At 40.0% G+C, this 17,681-nt stretch overlaps 1 protein-coding gene across 3 annotated transcripts in view; it reads left to right on the top strand.

The window, feature by feature from the left end:
- The window catches only part of NEK5 (NIMA related kinase 5), a 91,797-nt gene that overhangs the window by 45,661 nt on the left and 28,455 nt on the right, over positions 1 to 17,681 (top strand). For all 3 annotated transcript variants that reach the window (XM_073613250.1, XM_073613252.1, XM_073613251.1), the window contains exons 8-14: positions 115 to 169; positions 3,584 to 3,784; positions 5,063 to 5,159; positions 9,678 to 9,817; positions 10,067 to 10,251; positions 12,871 to 12,934; positions 15,667 to 15,783. In XM_073613250.1, the coding sequence (XP_073469351.1) occupies positions 115 to 169; positions 3,584 to 3,784; positions 5,063 to 5,159; positions 9,678 to 9,817; positions 10,067 to 10,251; positions 12,871 to 12,934; positions 15,667 to 15,783 (859 nt within the window). The remainder of the gene's footprint in view (positions 1 to 114; positions 170 to 3,583; positions 3,785 to 5,062; positions 5,160 to 9,677; positions 9,818 to 10,066; positions 10,252 to 12,870; positions 12,935 to 15,666; positions 15,784 to 17,681) is intronic.

The raw sequence follows: 17,681 nt of genomic DNA, 5'->3' as shown, positions 1-17,681 counted from the left end.
AAAAAAAAAAACACCTGTAGCTAAATTTCAGCTAAGGAAGTTCTAATTATATAATATATAATAGTTCTAATTATAATTCTAATATATGTTTTTTCCTTATTGTCTTTGTTTAAGGGATATCTGGTCTCTTGGCTGTGTGTTATATGAACTGTGCACCCTTAAACATCCTGTAAGTAGTGTAATTGGTAAAAAGAAGTCTTGTTATAAATGTATCTTTTTAGTCCGTTCTGACTCTTGGCATTTCTGCAGGCCAGCTCTCTGCACACCACGTTTGATACTCTTGAAGCGAAAGTAAAGTCCGCTATAAAACTTTTTTTTGTTAGGTGCCCCCCCAGGTGGGTTATGCCATAATGTGCTTGTGTGCACAGAATATTAGTACAATATGGCAGACTTCTCTGTAATATGGCGTCCTCCAGCACTGCAGTGGCATCGATCCAGTGGGCCCCTGGCACTTCCATCTTCGCCTGCTCTATCCTCCGGGTCCGGTGCATTCGCCCAATTGATAGGCCAAGCTGCGATGACATTACTTCCATGCATGCTTACGGAAGTCACATCGCCATGGCACGGTTTGGGACCATAAATATTTGCTGAGCTGTGCATGTGCGGCTCAGTAACCATGACAGCTGACAGGCAGAAGGATGAATTTATGGCAGAAGAGACCAATAGGGTCTCTCCTGTCATTAATAGCCTGCCTGTCAGCCATTTGTCTAAAATCAGCTTTACTTCCACTTTAAGGGCCTTTTTTTCCATTGCCAGGTCTTTCTTCAACCCTCCCAATTGCTCAGGCTTGGGACTGGCATGCAGAATGTGTATAGCCAATTTGTACACACATACAACAGCTAATTTAGAGGGGAGGGAATTAACTTACCAGCATATCTTTGGAGTGTGGAGGAAACCCAGAAAAGCACAGGAAGATTTTGAAAACTCCATGCAGGTGTGTTTTGGCCGAGATTTGAACCAAGTATCCCACTTCTAGAAGTGCTAAACACTAAACCACTGTGCTACCCTTGTCAAAAATATACGTTTTTTTTTTTGTATATAGTTTAAACTGAACAGTAAAGTTAAAGTGGTTGTAAATCCTCTCATATACCTAGTGAACATGCTTTACAGAATTCAGGCCTCCCCCCTGTCAGAACCGGGATCTGCCTTGTTTACAAGATCCTTGTTCTGTGTAGTTTACCGGAGAGATCATGCGAGTGCCTGACACAGCGGAAGTGGCCCGTCAGTGGCGTGTGCACGCCCCCTGCAGGCAGAATCCCAGAATCACGTATATATATATATATATATATATGTGTGATCCGGCGCACAGCTGTCACCCCGTAGCAGTAAAACTGCTATAGGGCGGTCGCTAAGTTGTTAACTGGATTTGGGACTTAATTAGACCTCATACTGGTGCTTTTAGATGTACTTTAATAAAATCTAGTGGTGTTTGGGATGGGGGTCACAACTATATATAATAAAAGCTATGGATAACTTTATTAAATATTATTTTGTAATCGTGTACCTATTTTAGGTACACATTTTTTTCCACTCAGACTTCAGCTCCAGTTTGGTGTCATCTGACATGTCACCTGCCTATAAGATGCAGGGGTAAAAGGGAAAACAGTTTATTAGAGGAAGCAATACAATTTTTTGGAGCTTTATCCAGTTACTTGATTCAAGAAACACATGGACGCCGATTTACTAAATTGTGTGAATATTCACTCCAGTTATATAATTCTTTACAAAGGGTATACCTGCTTACTTATTTTATCAGCATGTTCTGGATAAACTGAGTATTGACACAATTTATTGTGTGAAGATTATCAATTCTTGCTGCAGTGCTGATTAAAGCACAGGTCTGAAGGTGAATAATATTTTTTTTTTTTTTTTGCTTGAAATAAAAAATATGTATATGGACTAATGAGACCATACGTTTGCCTGCTTCTGAATAACACATACACAGGGTTCCTTAAATTGTTTGTTAACCCCAAAAAAAAAATTTTGATCCTTGTCCTGTAGCCTCCCTGGCGGTATGATTATGTCAGATTTTTGCGTCTCAAAGCGGTACAATTATTTTGCATAGAAATTTGGCGTTTTTTTTATTGTAGGCGTGTAATTCTTAGCAATAACACACTTAAATCTGTCCACCAAGAGTCTAGTAGATATCCCGGGTATGATGAAGTTTGAAACACAAAATCATAAATTATAATATAATAAATAAATATAAATAATTATAAAAAATAATAATATAATAATAATAAAATTAATTTCCCCATGATTCACTATCGCTCAATTCTGCAAGTGTTCTAATTTACTATCGCTGTTTTCTAGCTGGTCTAAAACCACTTTTGACGTAAAGGGACACTTTTTGGTTGCTATGGACAATCTTGTGTTTCCAGGCAGAAAGAACAGTATATATAGTATAAAACTGCATGCAGGGCACTGGACAAAGCACTGGGGACAAAAGGGATGTGAAATAATTATATACAGTAATGTAATCTGTAAGATTACAGTGTACTGTATGTATTATGATTTTTCACTTTTTTGAATTTGTCGCCATGCTCGCAGAGAATGAAGCCTAGAGAATGGAGCCCGGCACAGAGAGGCTTCCGGAGGAGGACAGAGCCCATGGACACAGCGGGGGGACATCGCAGGATCCTGGGGACAAGGTAAGTATACAGCACCAGGATCCTGCAATGCAATCCCGAGGCTCAGGGTTACCACTAATCGTGTTGAAATTTGACCCAGAGCCACACTCGGGAAAACTGCCAGGGAGGTTAAAGCAGATTAAACAGCACAGTGCTTGTGGTGTGTAATCTGACCCCCTCTAAACTGTGAAAAAACCTCCCTGAATCTGCCACTTCCTGTATGCCCTCTCTAAACAGACCACGATAACTAGGGCTACTCAGCCCTGATCCCCGTGGTCAAAGTGCGTCCCTCCATCATACGCTGCCCTGCTCTGCTCTCCTCTCTCCCCCCTCCTTCCCGCTTGTCAGCACCCTCTCTGTCTCTGCTCAGCCCCCCGCCGCTATTATTGAAAATAAAAAATCTAAAATTGTCACTGCCAGCCTCTCTATTAGAGGCCGGCATACAACACTGTGTAAATCCTTTCTAAAAACGAGCAGTATAAATAGCTATTTAGAGCTGTCTTCAGGCCGGTCACGTGATTCGCGGCCGCTTTACAGCTTCAATGGATGGTTTCTGTGGGAGGAGCTGAGTGGCCACGTGATCTCCCTGGCTGACATCAGAGGGAGATCACGGTTCCTCCTGCAGTAGCCGTGTATCGGAGCTGAAAAGTTGCCGCGAGTCACGTGACCGGTCTGATAACCGTATATATATATATATATATATATATATATATATATATATATATATATATAATATATATACATATAGTATAATATCCTACATCATTTGCTGAATAATCTGTCTAGTACTTGTATATTATGGAAGATCTAATATATATATATATATATATATATATATATATATATATATATATATATATATATATATAAATAAATGTATTTATTTTAGATGTTACGTTTACTTTAAATTAACCTTGATTTGCGTTATTTTTTTTTTTTTCTAATTCTGTTAGTTTGAAGCAAGCAATTTGCGACAGCTGGTACTGAAAATTTGCCGTGGTCGGTATGATCCCCTTTCTCCAAGATATTCATATGATCTGAGATCACTTATTTCTCAGCTCTTTAAAATCTCTCCACGTGATCGACCATCCGTCAGCTCTATATTGAAAAAGCCATTTTTAGAGAAACGCATACGCAATTTTCTGACACCAGAGGTAGGTTTGTCTATGTTCTCCGTGTGATGCTTATACAGTATATTTAACTTGGAAGGTTTGGCGATATAGCTACAGGGTCATATCAGTGTCTGGGCATGTAGGGGACAGATCCTTCCCTGACAGATGTCACTGTCCTCTTTCCCATAAGTAATCATCTGTTTGGAGACAGGACTGCAATCACCTAGAATGACACATCATATGCCACTGATTATTCAGATATTAACCTCTTGTCACTCATGTAACGGATATAGTAGAAAAAGTGGACTAGGGAGTATCGATCATCAGAGGAACAAAATTAGATGTTACCTTTTTTTTTAATTCTTCTTGTGTTGATGCACATTTAGCTGGGTTTACAAGTGTTCTCATGCAAACAAAATGCCAGCTGCTTTCTGTTTTTTTGAAAGCACTGGAACTGAACACAGTGGTGTGAACTAGGGTGATGGCAAGATCTTGATTTTACTGTGAATGTGTTTAAGATGCATTACATTTACATTACATTACCACTGCTGGTTTCGTTTTGAAATCATGCTTACTAATTATTTGTCTCCCCAAAAATCATGAGTTTAAAAGCCTTTTTTTCATAGGTGTGCGCAGCCTATTGCATTAGGGTGTGCACCCCCAAAACTCAAACACATTTGCATGTGTATATATACTGACGGTGTCAGCAGGGAAGAGATTGCTTGCAGTAGTTTTTATTTTTTACAATTTTTTACTTTGTCTTAAAACATTTTTGGAGCCTTTAGGGGTCTTAACAGGGGAAATCTGCACCACACGGGGTGATTAGGGTGTGCCCAGGCACACCTGGCACACCCTGTGCGCACGCCTATGCTTTTTTTTCATTTTGAATAGAGTAGTCACTTTATTTAATTCATTAATTAATTGATTTTTGCCACCTGTGTTCCATTCAGGAGATTTCAGTTCATTTCCTGTGCTGTAGACACAAAAAGAAATTAAGAGCAAAAGTGAAGTAAATCTCCCCTTAGATAACTGTCACTGGAAGAAATGTAACCATTGAAAGATTTCTGAAGATTTCACAATTTTTTCTCACTCATTCAGTAAGGAGAGTGATTCTCCCTAGAGGAGACAGAGACAGCAATAAATACATAGCAGGGTCTCTAATCATTTTACATTCTATCCACTTCCCCCCAAACAAGTTTCACCTTTAGATAAACTTTAATTTAACCAAATATCGTTACCGGGCATTCTTTTGTTGTCCACATTTGAAATATCATAGTATAGTATATGAATGACATAATAAATGTCATGTTGGCCTTTCAGTTAATAGAGGAGGAGTTCAGTCATACTGTGCTGCATAAGAAAAAGCCTCTACCTGTGAAACCAGCACAAGGACCAGTCACCCCAAAAGCATCTCCAGGTAATATTTAAAACTTTTATTAACCTTACCTGTGTCGTGTTAGAGAGTATAAAAAGCTCACATGGTAGCAGCACTGACAACATAGCAGCCTTATGCGGGCCATACATGGGTCGAATTCCGAACAAATTTTCTTTCAAAAATTAGAAATTTTGTGCGTTTTGTGATCCATTGATTTCAAAATTCGACCAACCAAGCCTTCAATTTCAGATCATGTTGCTACAGAAAAAAAGTTTTGTGGCCGGGAATCTTCTTTCCTTTTTGGAAATTTTTTTTTTTTTTCTTTTCCTGTGCTAATGCACATTTCTTTTTTGATTTATATTTCTCACACGTTTCCCCCATCATTGATTAAAAAATCGTTCACTTTTCTAAAAATTTCCAACATGCCCGATCACTCAAATTCGATGGCCGCACGAAAATTGTCAGTTGCTGTGTCCCACTAATGGTGCGAAATTCAAACAAAAATTATTTGAACAAGATTTTCAAAAGAAAATTTTTTCAGGATTCGAACCATGTATGGCTGGCATTAGGTACTGCCAGTGTGAGCCATCACCTGTAAGGGTTTGTCTCCTAATCACATAAAAATCTTATATAAAATCAATCTCAAGTTTTGTCTAAATGTTCCCCGCATTACTTCTGTCTGCAAGGACACAAATGTCGTAAAGTGTGACCCGATACAATAAATCACCAATGGCTGTATAATCACTGAGGTAGACCATATCTCACATATCGCATCCTTGTCCAAAATGCTTTGACAGTACAGAAGTTACATAGGTGCAAAATACACTAGCAAGTTCAACCCCAAGCTTTCTCTTGATTGCATAGGACAAATAGAATACAACAATTTTGGCCGAAAATTGCTGTATTCCCTTCTTTAAATCAAAGAATATACATAAAAGTTGTAAAAATTTGTATTAAAAATACACACCTAAAATATTATAAATGTTAATCATCAAGTTTATACATATGGTTTAGGGGAAGGTCTGCAAAGAAGGCACACCAATAAAAGCATACAAAATACTATAAGGCTGCGTTCACACCATTGTGAATTGGATGTGGGATCCCCACATCCAATTCGCAATAGCAGGAGATTTTGACCGGCTCTCTATGGAGCCGGTTCACATATCCCTGCAGCAGGTCCAGTGCATTTTGCAAAAAAACACTGTGCGTCTTTTGGTCTGTTTCAGGTGCAAATTCAGCCCAAAATTCGGGCTGAAATCGGACCTTAAACGGTGAACCAGCACGCACCGGAGCCCTGCTGTAAGCCACACGTGGATCATATGTGAACCGAGCCTAAAAGATTTAAAAATACAGACAACTACTGAATCATTTTTTAAAACAATAGAACTACTGACAGTTAAACAACTCAGTGACATTAACAGTTAAATTAACATTAAATTGACAGTGATTAATAGAAGTGACAACTGTGAAAATCCAATACCAATAAGAAACAACAAGGTTTCAAGAACAGGTGGATTTTAAAAGTACAGCACAAGGTGAAAGCATTAAAGTCACAAATGTTTATTATACAATTATTAAAATTTCATCAATATAATAAATCATGACACTAATGTGAGATATATTATATTTCCCAACCCTAAAACAAGGGAGAGGGACACCCAATTATTGTTAATGATACAACTTCACAACTGCTGCATATGACAGCAGTCACAAGGGTGTCAAGAGTCTCACCACATGCAGATGTCAACACGTTTCGTGAATACCATTGATTCTTCTGGACCGTTTGGGTATATATACGTCTAAAGTTAAAAACAAGACAGAGTTAAATACATATAACATTGAATGTACATTCCAATAGCAAGTAGTACAATATATTATTCAGAAATGCTTGCCTATTCAGAACACTAATATTCATATATGATGGGCGACCGAAAGATTGGTCTTAGGAGCGGGCACAGGAGCCAAACAAGGAAGCGCGCAGAATACATCGAAACCCCAACCGGAGTATTTCACCTAGGGTATATTACCTATATTGATAAATGTGTACACAAAATGAAACACCTTAGTAAATCCCAGGTATATGCCCCCTTCCACACCAACAATATCTCCTACAGCTAAAAACAATCAATACGCTTACCGGGCACATAATCCAAAAAAATAATGCTTGATGTGGTTAGTAAAGGGCTAAAGCTGGGAAGGCTCTAGGCCAAACACCCTCAAAGAAAATGGAATCCAAGAAAAAACAGTTGTACTCATAAATATTCCCGGGATGAAAAGCAAAAATGCTTCAGGCGTGGGCCAGGGAACCCGATCACTATGAACAAAAGGAAAGCAAAAGGAGGAGAGAGAAGCGCCAAGCCAATCCTTTAAACAGCTTAGGAATTTACTCGGCTAACACACGAGCGCTGTTTATTAGCCGCAGCTGGAGCCTCGATAAGCCTCATGGAGACGTCGGCTGATTGGCTCGACAGCGTGTGGGTGGCTCCCTAGTTTGACAGCCCTGGACCACTCCCACCCAGAGACACACAGCCGATGTCTCCTTATGGCTTATCAAGGCTCCAGCTGCGGCTAATACACGGCGCTCGTGGATCCCTCAATAGAGACTTTCCGGCGGTCCTCCTGTGCGCCTGTGACACTGCATGTGGAAGCTCCCACCCGCTCTACCACTCTGCAAGTACTCCAACATTTTTCACGCAAGTTTTTAGTGTTGTTTTATACTTATATACTGAATAAATTCCTAAGCTGTTTAAAGGATTGGCTTGGCGGTTCTCTCTCCTCCTTTTGCTTTCCTTTTGTCCAAAAAGAAAAGCCATCCAACGGGGGTCTAAGGTATAAAAAGATAACCGGCATATGCCATCACTGCACTAGTATAGACCAGCGATACAAATTCCGATGTCGCCATAGTAGAAAACAATTCCCCCTTCATATCTCACTGTGCCGCCAAAGCCATGCGCTCAAAAGAGAGCCCAGTGACTGCTCCCAGCCCTTATTTACTCCCACAGCTGCCTGGCGTCCCGCATCTAAGATGGCACTGACGCGGTGATGTCATGATGCTGCATGCGTGACATTTTTGCATATGTGTTAAACGCACGTGTCGGGCTCCGCATACAAGCACATCTCCGATACCGCCCTGCCCCCCCCAGCCTCACACACAAGGAATAAGTAGAGGAGGTGGAGCAGGAAGGGCGGCCCAAACATGTAAGCCCGGCCCAGGAGACAGACAAGGGAGACAAAGCAATGCAGAGGCAATGCACAGTTAAAGAACTCATTGACATTAACAGATAAATGTCCATTCAATTATCAGTGATTATAAGAAGTGACAGCTGTGAAAATCCAAAATGTTGCTGTCATGTGATTTATAAATAAAAGCAAAATAATCTGAATTTTTTACACCATAAGGGGGCATTGACATGAAATTATAAATTATAAAACATATTTGCAGTAAAGACATACAGTATATTATCAGCAAAGAGGGCCAAAGTATACTGACCCAATTATCATTATTCAAAAACACTTTAACTTATTACGCTGGCTATAGATGGATTGAAATTTGGCCAGTTCAGCAGGGACTAGCCAAATTTTGATCCATTTGTGGTCACCCATGTTCAACAGAAGTCGATCTTTAGATCGACTTCTGTCAAAGGGGAATGTTTGAAAACTTTTGTCGGCTGCAGCTGCTGATCAGTGTATTCTGACAGTGCAGAGACCCGCTGTAAGAATACAATGTCCAGATGGGGGGTTAATTCCTCCATCCACCTCGCTTTTTTTTTCATTCAGCTCCCTGACCGAACGAAAAAAAAAAGAATCATCTATGACCAGCTTTCGTCAAGTGAACTTAACATACATAAAGGAGGAGATTTCCTAAAACTGGAGAATGCAAAATCTGGTGCAGCTTCCAGGTTTTATTATCAAAGCTTAACTGAATAAGCTCATGTTAGATGCTGATTGGTTACTATGCACAGCTGCACCAGATTCTGTGTGCACCAGTTTTAGTAAATCTCACCCAAAGTGCCAGTTCACACAGAGGCGACTTGTCAAGCGACATAGTCGCCTGACAAGTCGCCTCCCGTTCTGTACAATGGAACTGTTCTAATAGCAGCGACGCAAGTCGCTCCGACTTAGAAAAAGGTTCCTGTACTTCTTTTGGGGCGACTTGAGGCGACTTGCACAGACTTCTATACAGAAGTCGTTTTGCAAGTCGCCGTGGAAGTGGTTTGCAGGTCGCCTCGCTGAGGCGACCTGCAAGTCGTGCCGCCCCTGTGTGAACCGGGGCTAAGAGTCTTCTTCCTGGACTTGTCTACAGCATTACATTGGATGTCCTCAGAAGCTCTCCTTTTTCCTGATTGTGATCTGCTTTCACTTCATTTTGTACACCCTACCCCTACTTTATATAGAGCACTATGGAGACCCCTTTGATGTTGGTGTAGATGCATATTACCTAAAAACTTCTTACTAGACTTCAAACTCTGCCTGTGTTTTCCCATTCTTGATATCTATAGGTATTATAGATAACACAGAATTTTAGAGTCCTACATTGTTAATTGTTTATTTTTTAAAAAGTTCCAAGACATGAAAAGGTCAAAGTTCAGGAAATTCAATCCGCAAGACACAAAGTGGTGACGCCTCAGAGAAGAGTTGACTATCCAAATAGGCAAGAATGGAAGCCCCCTTCACGAGTGCAACATCACAGTCCTGTTATGGTGATTATTTGTCATTTGTTTCGGTGTTGCTTTAACTATTATGCATGGAATATTCCGAGTGTTCTAAATCAAAGTGAGGAAAAGATCATGTAGAATTGTTGCCCATCACAAGCAAATTATTCAGGATATTTTCAGTACCACTTTGAAAAATACATCTGGAATTTTGATGTTTGCTCCACTTTTCTGTCCTGTTGTCTGTCTAGTTTATGGTTTTAGAAGCTCTGGATAACAGTGTTTGTGTTTGTTCAGGTGCATGATCAGAACTGGAGACACAGGATGGAGGTTATTGATAAACCTGCAGCTGCAAGGATACATGGACATGGACAATATAACCATTATTACGCAAGGTTGAATGACATACAGAGAAAACCCTATGATTACCAGCCTCACCATGGGCCACCGATAAACCACCACATCCATTCTCCACAGCATGTGTATGTACTGCCTCAATAGATACACTACGTTTTTATATTTATTTATACACACTGATCAGCCATAACATTATAACCATCCACCGAAAATTGAGTAGGTCCCCTTATCGTCACCAAAATAGCCCTGATCCATCGAGGCATGGAATCCACTCAGAAGACCTCAGAAGGTATGTTGTGGTCCAACATGTTTCATCACTAGATGAAGAGAGGTGTGCCAATATGACATCTCATTCCAAACACCCTATTTAACAATTTATTCAATCTGAGCAAACCAGTGCCCAGGTAGCTAGAGGTCAAGTGCCATCTAGAGGCCAACTTGCTCTTCATACAAACTAAACAAACCAGTATGCTGACAGTTTTTATATTAGATTTATAAGTATTTTATATGTTTATTATGGATTTGTGATACAGAGTACTTCACAGAAGGAGATGTGTATTTATTGCTTTTTGGAGATATTATATACTTGATTGCACCAATATTTTTTTGCACTTCCACTTATACATGGTTTGTTTATATTATTTAACAGGGTGGTAGAATTACAGTGTTTTAGTGCAGTTTTTCTTTTCTTTTTTTTTTTTGCACTGATACTTCTGAACAGCTGTTGTACAACAGTGATATATTCCGTTTTTTTAAGCACATCATTTTTTGGAGTACACACACCTGGAGCTGTCTACTATGCAATGAAACTGATATTTTACTATGCAAAGTATATTGCACACACAGGTACACATAATATTTTTGTTCATCCTATTATGTTTTTATATGATACATGCAAAAGCTTTACATACAATTTTCTTTTGATCAGGTTATTATATGAGCAGCACAAACAAAAAACTGCCTTTCATGCATTTTCGCTACTGAGGTTTTTATGACTTCTGTATATAATGCATGACTGGTGTTTAGGTGATTTGGGAGCAATCTTTTCTGTTCGTATGTTCAATTTTGAAATATTGGGTTGAACCAGGAGATCTAGAAAATGTTCTAAATGTATATTATATTTATAGCAAATGCTTTTAGTCTTGGCCAATGTTTCTTTTAGTCTAGGCATCCTTCAAACTCCTGCACAATCTTGAGGCACTCCATTCTAAAATGTAAAAAACTAAACTAACAGTTTTATATAATGCAGCATCATCCACACATGTAGCAAACTCAACATTAGAAGGGATTTATACTTCCAAAGCAAATATACCTCTGCACACCGGTACTGACTAGTATTCCAATGTTTCTCCTCTCCCTTAGTCTCACTCATGACCCCAGTGCTGGTGGAGAGGGGGAGGGGAGGGGCAAACAAGGATGCGGTGCATGCATGCACCCTCATTTTCTGTCACCACCAGCAGATGCAAGATATCCATAAAAATATAACAGCAGCAAACCCATCTAACCCTTCCCTGATCTAAAGCATTCTTAAATACATTAAAAAAAAAAAAAATTATTGAAATAAGTATTAACCACTTGCCGACCGTGCATTGTAGCTTCACAGGCTGCACAGAATCATGTGTATATATAAATATACGTGATTCTGCTTCTCTGGGTAGGGGGCGCCCGCATGCCGCAGGCACGCTAGCTGTGCTGTGATCAGTCAGAGCACAAGCTGATTAGCGAGTGCCGGCCAATGGATAACCACCGGCACCTGCTGATCGGCAATTAGGAAGACAGGACAGAGCTTTGTGTGTATGTAAACAATACAGAGCTCTGTCCTGTCAGTGGGGATGTTCCGGTTTTTGTTTCCCTGCAAAGCAGGGAATAAAAACGGTCACATCCCTTAGTGAAAGCACCTCACAGTACACACATAAACACTGGCTAGGCACATATTTAACCCTTTGATTGCCCTAGATGTTTAACCCCTTCCCAGCCAGTGTCATTAGTACAGCGACAGTATATATTTTTAGCACTGATCGCTGTATTAGTGTTTTAGTGTTAGTGGTTTCCACAAAGTGTCAAAAGTGTCAGTTAGTGTCAGATTGGCCACCATACATCACAGTCCTGCTATAAGTCACTGCTCGCCACCATTACTAGTATAAAAATAAATAAATACAAATTCCAGTAGCTATACCATGGTCTGTAAACACTATAACGTTTGCGCAAACCAATCAATATACGCTTATTGGGATTTTTTCCTATCAAAAATATGTGGCAGAATACATATTGGCCTAAATTTATGAAGAAATTCGATTTTTAAAATTTTTTTTATTGGATATGTTTTATAGCAGAAGGTAAAAAATATTGTGTTTGTTTTTTTTTGTTGTTGTTTTTTTTTTAATTTACGGGCTTTTTTGTGTATATTGCAAAAAATAAAAAACCCAGTGGTGATCAATACCACCAAATGTAAGGTCTATTTGTGGGAAAAAAATGGTATAAATTGTATTTGTGTACAGAGTTGCATGACCGTGCAATTGTTAGTTAAAATAACACAGTATAGCAAAAAAATGGCCTGGTCATGAAGGGGGGAGGGGGTAAATCTTCCAGAGGTGAAATGGTTAAATATATAATTGTATTGACTTGGTTTTACAGTAATATAACAAACATATTTTTAGGGCAATGAAATTTGTTTATTGTCCAATCATCACATACACCACACGTCCTTACTAATTTCTAAGCCTTTCTCACCTCTCAATTTCTAGGAATGATTTCTTACAAAGAAAACAGGAAGCGGAAAGGATTAAGATAAAGGTTGAAAAGCAGCTGGTGAGTTTATTTTATGCATTACAGAGAAACTGAAATTAAAAGATTATTTATTTTATAAAAGCTTTCTTAATGGGAAAACTCCACTGCTCCCTACAGGTGAGAGAGCTAGAAATGAGCTGAGCAGTAAAAACTAGGCACCACTAAATGCCAGTCATTATCATTCACTTCTGTCACTGCAGGGCACCCCAGTGCATTCATTTCAACAATATCTTCCCATAAGATTATTTGTGCATTTAATGTATTTTGGACATGTTTTTTACCTGTAAAAGTCTCCTTAGACATCCAAAACTGAGAATGCTGCTGAGTGCTGCCATCTTGCATGTGATGTCGGCAGCCCCAGCAGACTTATGCTGCGTACACACGATCGCACATTCCGACAACAAAATCCATGTTTTTTTTCCTTCGGATGATGGCTCAAACTTGTCTCGCACACACGGTCACACAAATCTTGTTGGAAATTACGATTGTCAAGAACATGGTGATGTACAACACGTACGACGAGCCGAGAAAAATGAAGTTCAATAGCCAGTGCGGCTCTTCTGCATGATTCCGAGCATGCATGGAATTTTGTGTGTGGGAATTGTGTACACACGATCAGAATTTCTGACATTGGACTTTGTTGTCGGAAAATTTGAGATCCAGATCTCAAATTTTGTTTGTCGGAAATTCCGATGAAAAATGTCCGATGGAGCCTACACACGGTCGGAATTTCCGACAACAAGCTCCCATCGAACATTACCCGTCAGAAAATCCAACTGCGTGTAGGTGGCATTAGAGTTGTTAGTCAAGTGACACCCTATATCAGTGATAGTGAACCTTGGCACCCCAGATGTTTTGTAACTACATTTCCCATGATGCTCAACTACACTGCAGAGTACATGAGCATCATGGGAAATGTAGTTCCAAAACATCTGGGGTGCCAAGGTTCGCCATCACTGCCCTATATTATTGCCATTTGCCCCTGGCAGCTACATAAAAGTTTGTGTATGGAGATGAGAGGGGTGGCATTGATGCTGGTTCAGCACAGACCATAATTAGACACTCCCAGAAGAGGAAAGGGCTGAGACATTCAGGGGGAAGGGGGTTATGATAAGGAATAGTCAAAAATTCTAGCAAGTTCAAAGGAACATTGCAAGTAAATAGAAAATCATTTATGGAAAGAAAAATCAATAAAGCATTCACTATATATATATATATATATATATATATAATTTTTTTTTTTTTATTTATTTTTCTTTTTTTTTTTTCTTTGTGCTTTTACCTGCAATTTACCAACCAAAGGAGAAGCCCACACATTGCATTGTAGGGTGCACTGGGGTTGTGATTTAGCCCTGGTATTGCTAAAACCAGGGAAGTGCATACTGCAGTCATGCCTGGTTTTAGGGGCTCCAGGATTGCTATACAGTAATGGACTTTTAAGTAGGTGAGTACAGTAGGCACCAGGCATTACTTTGTCTTAATTTCTAAGCATATTTGTAGTTGTCACCTCACATTGCTTTCAGATTGTGGAGGGTGGGTGAAGAGCACTATGCGTGAATAGAGAGTTGGAAACTCCAGCCAGTTGAAGAAAAATGATAATTTTATTCGTGTATGCATAGGCGTGCACACAGGGTATGCCAGGTGTGTCTGGGTACACCCTAATCACTCTGTGCTGAGCAGATTCCCCCTGCTGCTTGGCTGCAGAGAAAGGGACTGGGGAATCTCTGTCCTCAGTCCCTTTCTCTGTTTTCAAAGTGGGACAATAGGGGTCTGTTTAGACCCCTGATATATAACCAAAGCCCCCCAATGGAGCTCCTAAATTGTAGAAAACAATAAGAAAAAATATTAAAATTGTAAAAAAGTAATAATAAAAAAAATATATAAAAAAATAAGCTACTGCCACCAATCTCTGCCCTACTGACATCGTCCACAGCTCTCCCAACACTGTCCATTGCCCTACTGTCCTATATTTACAGTATATACACACACATGCATGTGTGTTTAAGCTTTGTGGTGCACACTCTAATGCAATAGGCTGCGTATGCCTATGAGTGTATGATATAAAACTGTAGCCAACACAAAACCGTGTTGCCACTGCAGGCACAGCAGATGTTCCGGACCACCATTACTATGTTAGGACACAGACTCTAGTGCCCATGACAAACAGATGTAACACTTCCAAAGCCCCGAAGAAGATGGAATCCTAATCTCTTGAAATGTGTAGTTACTATATATTTTATGTCATACAGCACACTAAAAAATAATTACAATTGTTCCTCAAATTGAGTTTCCAAGACTCTCTGTTCATGCATGGCACTCCTCACTTACCTCCCATGCTTGAAGGAACCCACTCCGAGGGCCCTTTACAAGTCTAGCCACCACAAACCATTCACGCACAAGGTCTATCTCTAACTTACATAAGCACTACAATGTTTTGCCTTCAGGACAGTATTATAAATTGTATCTATATGAAAAACAAATGAAAGCGTTATTACTATATTACTACACCTTCTGGTGAAATCTGGTACTACAGTACACAGCTTGACCAATAATATCTAACATTATGACTACTGAAGGCTGATAGAACAAAAGTTTAATCCAAAGATTTGGTCTGAGTACTCTTTGTGAGTCAGAAGGCATTTTCTTTTCTTCTGGTCTAAAATTATTTGCCATCCCATCAGATAGAGGGAAATATTCATTACATCTGCAAAACAGAACAACATTGTTCTTGGCTTACCTTTTTTTTCTTATAGGGGCTGCGTCCATCTTCTGCCGACCAGTTCAGGAAGCATACTCCAGTGCAAAGGCATGAAATACTTCCTATTCCAGCATTAAACAGAGCTCCACAAAAGCAGCAAAGGGATGATGAGGTACTTACAGTATGATACTGCTACAGGAGTCACTTCAGCAGTTTATCTTATATACAGTGGGGACGGAAAGTATTAAGACCACCTTCAATTTTTCACTCTTTGTTATATTGCAGCCATTTGCTAAAATCATTTAAGTTCATTTTTTTCCTCATTAATGTACACACAGCACCCCATATTGACAGAAAAACACAGAATTGTTGACATTTTTGCAGATTTATTAAAAAAGAAAAACTGAAATATCACATGGTCCTAAGTATTCAGACCCTTTGCTCAGTATTTAGTAGAAGCACCTTTTTGATCTAATACAGTCATGAGTCTTTTTGGGAAAGATGCAACAAGTTTTTCACACCTGAATTTGGAGATCCTCTGCCATTCCTCCTTGCAGATCCTCTCCAGTTCTGTCAGGTTGGATGGTAAATGTTGGTGGACAGCCATTTTTAGGTCTCTCCAGAGATGCTCAATTGGGTTTAAGTCAGGGTTCTGGCTGGGCCATTCAAGAACAGTCACGGAGTTGTTGTGAAGCCACTCCGTTATTTTAGCTGGGTCAATGTCTTGTTGGAAGGTAAACCTTCGGCCCAGTCTGAGGTCCTGAGTACTCTGGAGAAGGTTTTCGTCCAGGATATCCTTGTACTTGGCCGCATTCATCTTTTCCTCGATTGCAACCAGTCGTCCTGTCCCTGCAGCTGAAAAACACCCCCACAGCATGATGCTGCCACCACCATACTTCACTGTTGGGACTGTATTGGACAGGTGATGAGCAGTGCCTGTTTTTCTCCACACATACCGCTTAGAATTAAGGCCAAAATGTTCTATCTTGGTCTCATCAGACCAGAGAATCTTATTTCTCACCATCTTGGAGTCCTTCAGGTGTTTTTTAGCAAACACCATGCAAGCTTTCATGTGTCTTACACTGAGGAGAGGCTTCCGTCGGGCCACTCTGCCATAAAGCCCCAACTGGTGGAGGGCTGCAGTGATGGTTGACTTTCTACAACTTTCTCCCATCTCCCGACTGCATCTCTGGAACTCAGCCACAGTGATCTTTGGGTTCTTCTTTACCTCTCTCACCAAGGCTCCTCTCCCCCGATAGCTCAGTTTGGCCGGACGGCCAGCTCTAGGAAGGGTTCTGGTCGTCCCAAACGTCTTCCATTTAAGGATTATGGAGCCACTGTGCTCTTAGGAACCTTAAGTGCAGCTGACGTTTTTTTTGTAACCTTGGCCAGATCTGTGCCTTGCCACAATTCTGTCTCTGAGCTCTTCAGGCAGTTCCTTTGACCTCATGATTCTCATTTGCTCTGACATGCACTGTGAGCTGTAAGGTCTTATGTAGACAGGTGTGTGGCTTTCCTAATCAAGTCCAATCAGTATAATCAAACACAGCTGGACTCAAATGAAGGTGTAGAACCATCTCAAGGATGATCAGAAGAAATGGACAGCACCTGAGTTAAATATATGAGTGTCACAGTAAAGGGTCTGAATACTTAGGACCATGTGATATTTCAGTTTTTCTTTTTTAATAAATCTGCAAAAATGTCAACAATTCTGTGTTTTTCTGACAATATGGGGTGCTGTGTGTACATTGATGAGGAAAAAAATGAACTTAAATGATTTTAGCAAATGGCTGCAATATATCAAAGAGTTGAAAAATTTAAGGGGGTCTGAATACTTTCCGTCCCCACTGTATTATTTGAGGTTTCTGGTACAGATTCAAATATGTGACATATTATTAAGGTTACATGTCAAACTAGATCAGGAGCCTCCAAACTATGGCCCGCGGGCCAAACGTGGCCCCTTACAAGATTTTATCTGGTCTGCAGCTATGGTTACTAGCGTGTCCTCTATGTAGACCCACTGTGCTCCCACACAGGTCTTACATCAGGTCAGCAGAGGTCTGCTTCTAC

This window comes from Aquarana catesbeiana, linkage group LG02 (genome assembly GCF_042186555.1).
Source record: "Aquarana catesbeiana isolate 2022-GZ linkage group LG02, ASM4218655v1, whole genome shotgun sequence".
Classification (NCBI taxonomy): Eukaryota; Metazoa; Chordata; class Amphibia; order Anura; family Ranidae; genus Aquarana; species Aquarana catesbeiana.
This window is presented reverse-complemented; position numbering and strand designations above follow the sequence as displayed.